Source organism: Lactuca saligna, chromosome 3, assembly GCF_052625555.1.
Source record: "Lactuca saligna cultivar CGN05327 chromosome 3, ASM5262555v1, whole genome shotgun sequence".
Classification (NCBI taxonomy): Eukaryota; Viridiplantae; Streptophyta; class Magnoliopsida; order Asterales; family Asteraceae; genus Lactuca; species Lactuca saligna.
The window spans coordinates 196837476-196848362 of NC_136419.1; the positions used below are offsets into that span (position 1 = coordinate 196837476).

Genomic DNA, 10887 nt, shown 5'->3' on the forward strand with positions numbered 1-10887 from the left:
TGCCGCGGTGTTTTGAGCGCAACTACCAAAGATGTTTGGGTCAATTAAGACCGCTATAGTCGAGTACTTTGATGAGGGATATGTAGCCTTAGCAGAGACGGCCGCCGCTGCAACCACCTCATCTGTAACCACAATAAAGGGTGGAGGAGGAGCCAACTAGGATTTTCAGTACCGATACTTTGATAATACGAAGCCCTCGACATTTGATGGTACACAGGATGCGATCAGGGCTATGAAGTGGTTATATGACGTGGAGGGTTGTTTCTACACATGCTCATGTCCTACTGATCAGAAGGTCAGGTGCATCCTGAACTTGCTAAGGCTTGGGGCCAAGGATTGGTGGAGACTGACGATTGGGTCGTACACTAATGATCAGAGAGCCACTATTACTTGGGAGCGGTTTAGGGATATGTTCCGCATTCGCTACGTTCCACGTTCATGGCGGGAGCGGCTTTCTTAGGAGTTTTTGAACGATGGAGAGTCGGTGATAGAGATAACCCAAATGTTCACAGAGAGGGCTATGTTTTTCCTGGAGTTTGCTTCCGAGGAGTCTAAGATGACTCATTATCCGAGCATGCTAAAGACCGATATCCTTCAATTTGTTGCCACGCAACATTGTCATACTCTTCTGGGTCTTCAGGAAGCCACTAGGCGGCGTGAGTTGGAGTTAGAGATTCAGTTGAAAGAGCAACGCCAGGTTCCGACACAGGCTCAGCTGGCACCGAAGCGGTCTAAGACCGCCGATTCTAGGACCGGGGGTCAGTAGAGCCATGCTTGTGGAAAGTGCGGTAGGGGTCATTCAGGAGTTTTTCGAGCAGGTGGTGGGTGCCACAAATATGGCAGGGAGGGGCACTATGCCAGGGGCTGTCGCCAGTCCGCCCCTCCAGCAGATATGAGGATATGTTATCACTGTCATCAGGTAGGTCATGTGAAGACCAACTGTCCGCAACTCACCGCCAAACCGGTGTAGGTTTCCACACCAACTACTTTGAGGATTGCAGACGGGAGTCCGATTAAGGTGGAGTCTTCGAAGGCTCAGGGGCGTGCTTTCTAGCTCACGGTCGAGGAGGCCAAGGCAGCACCGGACGTGGCTGCTGGTATGTTTCTATCTCTTATTTCGGTCGTTATATTTGTGTTATGCTTATCATTTATACCTATGTTTTGGTACATTTTTCGTAAACTCCTTGCCAGCGTGGGTTTTATTCGACTCGGGGGCAAGTCGATCATTCGTATCTTAGACTTTGGGTAAGGGGTTCAGTGTGCCAGTAGGTGAACTTGAGTGTCCGTTGCGAGTTTCTATCGCCAACGAACGTGGGGTTTCTGCTACTTCGGTCTACCAGGGTTGTGAGTTAGAGATTTTCGGGGTATCCTTCCCGATAGATTTGATTCCTATTCCCATAGGGGAAGTATGTGTGATTGTGGGGATGGATTGGCTCAGTCGTTTTGGTGCCATGATTGATTGTGAAGGGTAGTGGGTTGTAGTTCGAATCCAAGTGGGGGAAAACTAGTGGTATATGGTGAGGGCACCAGCCAGCAGCCAGGACTCGACAGTATATTCAACACGGGTGCACTGGTTACTTAGCGTATGCAGTGGATACGCGGGTCAGGGACCAGAATTCAGTTTCAGAGGTCCCAGTGGTTAGAGAATTTGCTGACGTGTTTCCGGAGGAGTTACCCGGAGTGCCTCCGGAGTGGCAGGTTGAGTTCAGGATTGATCTTGTGTCAGGTGCGGCCCCTATCACTATGGTGTCGTACTGATTGGCACCGCCAGAGATGCATGAGTTGTCATCTCAGTTGCAGGATTTGTTGGGTAAGCAGTTCATTCATCCGAGTAGTTCTCCATGGGGATCACTGATCCTTTTCGTCAGGAAGAAGGACGGTTTGTACCAGATGTGCATCTATTATAGGGAGTTGAACAAGTTAACGGTGAAAAACCGTTATCCACTCTCGAGGATAGATGACCTCTTCGATCAGTTGCAGGGTGCATTTTGGTTTTCGTAGATCGACTTGAGATCCATATATTACTAGGTCAGGGTGAGAGAGGACGACATGGAGAAGACCGCATTTCGGACTTGCTATGGCCATTACGAGTTCGCAATGATGCCATTTGGGCTCACCAACGCACCATCAATGTTTATGGATCTGATGAACTGAGTCTGTAGGTCGATGCTCGATCACTCGGTTATTGTATTCATAGATGATATCTTGGTGTATTCCAAGATTAAGGATCAGCACGAAGAGAATCTGCGGGAGTTATTACGAGTTTTGAGGCGAGAACGGATTTATGCCAAGTTCTCAAAGTGTGAGTTTTGGTTGCGAGAGTTCCAGTTCCTTGGACACCCCATTAATGAGGAGGGGATTTTGGTCGATCCGTCCAAAATCGAGGTGGTTATGCAGTGGAAGATTCCAAAATTTCCCTCAGATATCAGAAGCTTCTTGGGATTGGCAGGGTACTACTGGAGGTTTATACAAGATTTTTCCAAGATTGTGGTACCTCTCACTCGTCTGACGAGGAAGGGGGTGGATTTCCGGTGGGGCCCCGAGCAGCAGAGGGCGTTTGAGACCCTCATGTAGCGTTTGTGTGAAGCTCCAGTGTTGACCCTCCTTGAAGGAGTTGAAGACTTCGTGGTATTATGTGATGCATCCATCACAGGTTTAGGAGCGGTCCTCATGCAAAGGGGGCGGGTGATTGCTTATGCATCACGACAGTTGAAGCCACATGAGACTAGGTATCCTACTCATGATTTGGAGTTGGGGGTGGTGGTATTTTCCCTCAAGTTATGGAGACATTATCTATATGGGGTCCATTGTACCATATATACGGATCACAAGAGTTTGAGGCACATCAAGGACCAGCCCAACCTGAATATGAGGTAGCACAGGTGGCTGGATGTAGTCAACGACTATGATTGTGAGATCCTTTACCACCCTGGTAAAGCGAATGTAGTGGTGGACGCCTTGAGCCGCAAGGTAGTGGGGTGTTCCACCCGAACGAGATTTATGAGGATAGCCATGAATCCTCCAATTGTGAGTTTGATTAGGGACGCACAGGTTGAGGGTATGAGACCAGAGAATTGGAAGAAGGAAAGGATTAAGGGTGAAAGCACCCAGTTTGTGCAGGATAGACAGGGATTGATAACCTGTTATGGTCGTGTATGGGTGCCAATGTCTAGGGGAATCAAACAGACAATTTTGGAGGAGGCTCAAAAGCCTCATTTCTCCATTCACCTAGGGGCCACCAAGATGTTCAGAGACCTGAGTTTGAGTTACTGGTTGCTGTGTATGAAGCGAGAAATCACTGGGTATGTCGAGAGGTGCCTGACTTGTAGGATGGTCAAGGCCGAGCATCAAAGACCGCATGGTTTGTTACAGCCCTTGGAGATTCCCATGTGGAAATGAAAGCAAATATCGTTGGATTTCATTACTAAGTTTCCGAAGACGGCGAAGGGATTTGATGCTATATAGGTTATTATATATCGATGGAGCAAGAGTGCTCACTTCTTGGCTGTTTGGGAAAGTTCTTTGGCTGAGAAAATGGCCGATGTGTATGTTCAGGAGATCGTATATCATTACAGGGTACCGGTTTCCATTGTTTCCAACCGGGATGTCAATTTTACTTCCCATTTCTATCAGAAGTTCCACGAGGAACCGGGCAAACGGCTACACTTTAGTACAACATTTCATCCTTAGACCGATGGGCAGAGTGAGCGGACCATTCAGACCCTCGAGGATATGTTGAGGGTGTGTGTCATTGATTTTGTAGGGAGTTGGTATTCCCACCTACCTCTTGCATAACTTGCTTACAACAACAACTATCATTCTTGTATTGGCGCCCCACCTTTTGAGCTATTGTATGGATCAAGATGTAGAATCCCAATCTGTTCGGGTGAGGTTGGACACAAGGTAATGGGTCAGACGGAGGTAGTTTTGCAGACTAGCGAAAAGATTCAGCAGATCAAATAGCGGCTGCAAACCGCTCAGAGTTGGCAAAAGAGTTACGCTGACAGACGCCGATCGGATTTAGAGTTTCAGGTTGATAAAATGGTGCTCTTGAAGGTGTCACCATGGAAGGGCGTGATTCGTTTCAGAAAAAGGAGAAAGTTGGGTCCCTGCTATATTGGTCCGTTCAGGGTCGTTGCCAGGATTGGTAAAGTGGCATACATGCTGGAATTACCAGATAAGAGCATTCAGATTCAAAGCACCTTTCAGGTTTCACAATTACGAAAGTGCATTCTGGACTCAGAGGAAGTGGTACCATTGGATGACATTCAAGTTGATGAGCACATAAATTACGTTGAGAGGCCGGTGGCTATTTTGAAAAGGAAAGTGAAAGTCCTGCGAAACAAGGAGGTTAAGTTGGTGAATGTACAATGGGAGCATCGGAGGGGATCTGAGTGGACATGAGAGCTGGAGGCGGAGATGCGAGAGCATTACCCAGAGTTATTCATCACAACAGACTTCGAGGACAAAGTCTAAAATAAGTTGGGGATAATTGTAACGTCCCAACTGTCAGACTTAAATAAACTAAATACTATAAATGATGATGTAGTTACTAAAGTCACCCAACTTCCATAAACCATTATATAAGCTATTCAACTTTTTCAGGTTTCTTAGTTGAGATTAACAATAAAATAGAGTAGTTTAAGCTAAAAGAAATTATTAACTGTTTTGTGACAAATTTACCAAATTAAAGAAATTTTGACCAAAGAAAATCTTCAGATTAAGAAAATTAAACACGAATAAGCAGTACCTGTCACAATCAAAGAAGAATTCATATAAAAAATTGAAGAAACTAACATACCTTAAAAATATTCAAATTTTGAACCTCACAATCTCTAACTTTCAACCTTTGAAGATATCGGACTAACAGGTCACCGGATTGGAAGCCTTCATTGATTGTAGGATATCTTCATTGTATAAATTTAGATGAAAAATAACACATATCAGTGATCTCTAATAAAAACTAGTGAAAAAAACAATTATTGATTACCAACAAAACACTGAATGTTGATAGACCTTCACAACACCTGTAGCTGCAGCAAGATTCTCCTTTGCTTTGTTTCCTGATGTACTCTGAAAGTTAAAGATTCAACAATCACTTTACTTATGTAACCCCAATCAAGTAAGTGAATGGAGACATTATCATATAATCAGTTTAATATTAACCAAACATTAAGGGTGTAACTATCTAAAACTTAAGGGGAAACTGGAAATAACAACTGAGAAAGTGTAGATTACCGGAGGTGGAGCGTAGAAAGTCAACATGAATATGTAGGTGATGTTGTACTTCAATATTTGTGGTATTTTTCTTTCATGCATATCATTAAGCACATTTGGTGCATTTTTCTTCTCCCTCTTTTTTTTACCAGAATACACATTCAACATATGAAGTCTAGGTTGATGTGAAGGAAATAGCTGAAGGCTAGAAAGAACTCAACAAAATAGATTTGTATGCAAACCACGATCAATTCAGATATTACAAGAATGAAGGATGAACTGTTATTGATCAGCGACAATAAAACCTAGATTGTTGGAGTATTACAGATTTCACATTGATTAGTAATAACCACTACGAAATCTGGGTCGATTAGGAGAAGACGAGGAAGAACGTAAGTGAGGAGACAACACTCTTTGGATGATAGAAGGAAGAAAGAAGATATCTCGTTCATTGGTGTGTGGATGGCGATGATTCCAAATTCCAGGCCTTTTTTGGGAAACTGGATCGATGAAGGATCGACAAGGATATATCGACGGAGAAGAAGTTTGTTGCGAGCATCAGAGAAGAATGACGTTTGAAGGAGGTGGACAGATCGTGAATCACTCGTCGTCAAGGAGAGAGAGAGAGAGAGAGAGAGAGAGAGAGAGAGAGAGAGAGAGAGAGAGAGAGAAAGAAAGAGAGAGAGAGGAGAGAATGAGTTTGACGTGAATTTTATCTGGGATATGATCCCTAAAATGTCCCTTGATTAATTTCATGAAGATACCCCCATGTATTATTTTTTCTAAAGTATTTACAAAAATGTCACATAGCATCTCAGTCTTCTATCATTTTGATCAAACGATCCTTGTTTAGTTTTTGGGTTCTCAGGAAACTATAAGTTCTCAATTGATCCTTCATCTCTCTCTCTCTCTCTCTCATATATATATATATATATATATATATATATATATATATATATATATATATATATATATATATAATGTCTATATGTTTTTTTACAAGATGGACACTACATCCCACGTAGGTGTGGTGTTCACCGTAGTACCAAAATGCAATTTCACTCACCATGATGTGTGCTTTGCGATATTCTTATCGATTTTAAAGGGAAATGTGTATTAAAATAGATTAATCTTTTTAATTATAAATAATAAATGAAAAAGAAAATATTATAAAATTTTTAAAACTAAAATCGGATCTCGAGGACTATATCTATAAGTTTACAATTGAAAAATGTATTTGGTTGAAAAGTAATAAAGTTATTTGATTACCATAACAACAATTATTTTAATGATTAAAAAGAAAAAAAAAACTTTGGATCAAAATTATGAAATGCACAGGAGACATTTTTGTAATTAAATCAAAAGAAAAAAAAATAAAAATAAAAACTCAAAAGAAATATTTTAGAGAACGAAACTTCAAGAAACAACTCTTTAAAAGTTTCAACTCGCTCTACGAGACTCTACCACAATTGGCAACTGTGAGTTGCTGCTACGGTGACGACAGTGACCTGGCGGCTCCTATAATTATATTTCACATCTGGTAACTTGTTCAAATTTTCATATCTGTCAAAAGAAAATACAATAGACAAATAGTGCCTAAGTTGATTTGGGTTGTAATTGTTTACAACTGCTACTGACCGGTGGCTTATAGATCTGGTGAACTTGTAGATATATTTCTTCTTGCTAATCGATTGATGCTTTAAAGTTTGTAATATGGTGTCCTTTTTTTTGTTCGAGCATCTAAAGATGTCTCATATAATGGAATTTGAACACCTCAAAATAACATTCAAATCCATAAAATATGCAATCAACAACTTTGCTACTAATATTTGTACCAGGGAAGGAGGATTTGGGGATGTATATTATGGAGAAGTTGTCCATTGGAAGGGGCAGTCCGTAGTTGCTTTTAATCGTCTAGACAATGCATTTGGGCAACTAAACCTTGAGTTTTGGAAGGAAATCAGAAAGCTTTCTTTTGACAGATATGAAAATTTGGTTCTTGTTTTAAGGTTTTGCGATGAGAGTGATAAGAAAAACCTAGTTTATGATTACGCATCTCAATCATTTTGTAAGAGAAGTTTAGAATTGCATCTTAAGAGCAATGATCTAACTTGGATCAAATGTTTGACAATATGCATTAGGATGGCTCGTGGATTAGACTACCTTCATAATTTGGTCGAAACCCAACTTAAGAGTATTACACCATGATATCAAGAGTTTAAATATCCTATTAGATATATATTGGTAGACCAAAGAGCTTATATTTCAACAATACTAAATACTGGAAGGACATGTAAAGCCTTCGATATACAAACATGCAAATGTGATTCATGTTTTGGAGGTTTGGTGATACGAGGGTTTAGAAGATTGTTGTGTATGAGTATGCATCTAATTGTGTACGAGTATGAATCTAAAATAAGTCTAGACTTGCATCTCAATACAATTAGGATTCCTCGTGGACTAGCATACCTTCATGTTTCCACCAGGACCTAACTTAGAGTATGGCACTTTGATGTTAAAAGTTTCAATATCCTATTAAAGGGGATATTGGCATGCCAATATCTTCACAGATTCTACTTGTCCAAAATTGCTCCGGCTAACAAGTTCACATTTATTTTCACCTCCACCATTGGTGTAAATGGATATTGTGATTAATAATATTTGTAAGCCTTGTTTTTCACATAAAGTAGGATGTTTACTCTTTTTGTGTGGTGTTGTTTAAAGCACTATGTGTATGGTTTACAACACGGTGTGTGTGTGTGGGGTGGGAGGTTGTGTATAGGCAACAATGATGACCGTCGTTGAACATGAATGGCGGGATGATACTATTACCTAAACAAAGTTAATACAATTAGTTTTGGTAATATAAGAGATTAAATAAACCATAAAACCTTGAGGAATATTTAAGCAATAGCTTTTTGAAGCTTGAAGACAGATCATGGAAGATTGAAAGATATTGTGAGAATGCTTGAAAATGCACTTGGATATCAAGTAAGTTGTATATATTTCCAACATAATATAATCCTTTGTATATATTATGTTTGATGTACTTATTTGTTTTTTATCAAATGGAGATGCTTTTAACAATTTATCTTTTTACCAATCATCCAAAAAGTAATGCTCTTTTTCTTACTCAAGTTTTCATAGAGATGATCTTGACAACTCATCTCATTTAATTTCCGAAATCCAAATCATAAGATCTAATATGCTTTGGAATTGGGTTAAAACATCGAAGAACCAAATATTTTCTTGCAAAGGACATCAAAAGTTACACCGCTACACCTATTTCATATGACCTATAAGAGATTCAACAACCATTTATTATGATTCTGTTATGGTAAGATTATCTTCTATATTTGTATATTGCAGGGCAGGTTGATATAGAAATCTGGGGTTACTGATACAGTTGATTAATTCACCTTCATACTCTACGTGTGCCTGATTCATTGGGTGCCCACAAGGTTTGTTTTGTATAACTGTGTTTGGCAAATTATAAGTGTAAAGTAGATAAGTTCATGACTCATAAGACATATACTCCCTTAATCTCAAAAAATTTGTTGGCTGAAGTTGTAGTATTTCCTAGAGTCATCATGCGATCTTGATGTATTATTTAAAAGTTGATGTTGGGTTACTTATGCTTTTAATTTTTGCAGCACCTTGTTTCATGTGGTTATTGCAACATACTCATTTGTCCTAACCAATGTTCTCTTGGAATGAGCATGGTTATGTTCATGTTCTTGAGCTAGTCGATCCAGATATGGAGTTGGAGCCTGATAGATAATTTTGACTCCGCGAGTACAAGAAATGAATTTTGTTGTTCAAAGAGTTGTAAATTAAGTTATTCTTTTTTTTTTTTTTATAGAATATCTATGACTTTGAGATCAAATTGGTGTAGAAAAGGGGCATACTTCATTGGGTGCCCGAAGACCAATGCGATGTTCAATCTTGAATTTGAATTCTAACGTGTGTACAACTAAAGCATGTGGAAGCGATATTTAAGATGTAATATTTTTTAGAGTCATATATAAGCCATTGTAATATTTCATTTTGAAAAATAAGTAAAGATTCTTATGCTCTTGTGAAATCTTGGTTGTTTCCTGTCTTTACAATAAAGTGGTATTAAAGGCATGGGTTTTGATTGCCCTCTAGAATAATTGACAATGGTGTAGTCTTATTTTGAAAAATAGACTTGTTTAGTCTTAGGTTAGAGGTGCACAAAGGCCGGTTAAAACCAGTTCGGTTTTTTTTTTCCGGTTAAAACCTAACCGGTTTGATTGTTTTTTTAAGTGAAAGCTAGTGAAAAAACTGGTTAATTTCGGTTTAAAAACTGATTTGCAATTTTTTTTAAAACTAGTTCGGTTTTAGTTGAACCGGTTATTATTGTATTGTTCGGTTGGGCCGTAAAAAAGCAGTCCCTTTGTGCACCACTAGTCTAAGTGATTCCAAGAGAAATTATGCCCAATAATATGTCACAAGTTTGAATGCTTGTGGTCATTAAGAATAATTATGAAAATAGGTGTATCTAAATGATGACAAAATCGTTGGTATTTATGTGGGATCTATTTAAAAGGTGACACAACAGAAACCAATATCAAAACTTAAAGTTGATCTTAAACAAGGAATCAATTTGATTCTCTTCTTTATAGTTGTTAAACAACTACTGTCGTTTTTGTATTCAACTACAACATACATCATATTCACAATATTCTACATTAGTTGCTTAACATGTTGGAGCACTCTTGCTCAAAATCGATCAAAGTTCAAGGTTTCCATTATGATTATAAGGAAATACAACAAGAAGAAAGCTAATTAAAGTCTTAAGTCTTGCATTATTATTATAAGGAAGACAAGAAGAAAGTAAGACAAAGTAAAGTCTAAGTCTTCAATTAAGATGATAAATAAAGACACCAAGAAAAAAGATAGAGGAGAAATCATTGTTGCGTCTTCTAAAGCTTTGAAATCAATTGATGATTTGAAAAGAAGGTCAAAGGTCATATAACTCCATTTCAAAAAAGAAAATTAAAAAATACGGACACACTTATTTTGGTGATGGAGACAAATATCTGTTGCTATTTCCTGCATTTGTGATGGATCTCCGTTACAAAATGTTACAATTACACATGAATTAGAGATGATATTTAAATGGGAAAATAAGAGCATCCAGAAGGCATTAAACTTATTAGAGTTTAATGGATTGACACATCATCATTTTACTTACCATATAAATCTACATTAATTTTTCTACAATACATTTAATTTAACAATGTTTAATGGAATATATATATATCTAATAGTTAAAAGGTTCCATTTTTCTTATTTAAGAGTTCAACGACTATTGAACTCCATATCCTTTTAATATCAACATGACATCCCACAATAATAGAGTTTAATCCATTGAATACCAATTAGACATGATACCTCATTCAATTCCTCTACTAAACTATGTATTGCTGATGCTCTAATATTCTTGCGCTACAAACATTTGCGTTTTGTTTAAAAGGTCCCTAATAATTTTTGTTTGTAGTCTAGAGGCTTAAAGTCTATTTTTATTTGATAAAAAGGTCACTTAAAAAAAAAAGGATAACCTGATTATTCTTTCCTTGTTATTAATGATATAGCAATATGTCATTAAGTTGGCCTTCCCCACCCCATTTAACATTCCCGTTCTTT

General features: G+C 38.5%; 1 protein-coding gene and 1 long non-coding RNA gene across 2 annotated transcripts; both read left to right on the plus strand.

Moving 5' to 3' along the window:
• The first annotated feature begins 4041 nt into the window (after positions 1-4041).
• Positions 4042-4404, plus strand: LOC145036295 (uncharacterized). The gene has a single exon (XM_078984745.1). The coding sequence runs from the start codon at positions 4042-4044 to the stop codon at positions 4402-4404; it is 363 nt and encodes a 120-aa protein (XP_078840871.1).
• Positions 4405-6641: 2237 nt separating this feature from the next.
• LOC145037712 (uncharacterized) lies at positions 6642-9250 on the plus strand. Its single transcript, XR_013678960.1, has 3 exons — positions 6642-8208; positions 8587-8678; positions 8871-9250. It is a non-coding gene; the product is annotated as an uncharacterized LOC145037712 (long non-coding RNA).
• Positions 9251-10887: the final 1637 nt, after the last annotated feature.

What these genes read in the sequence shown, in the direction of transcription:
- LOC145036295 (XM_078984745.1), top strand. Translation starts at nt 4,042, where the DNA reads ATGGTGCTCTTGAAGGTGTCACCATGGAAGGGCGTGATTCGTTTCAGA.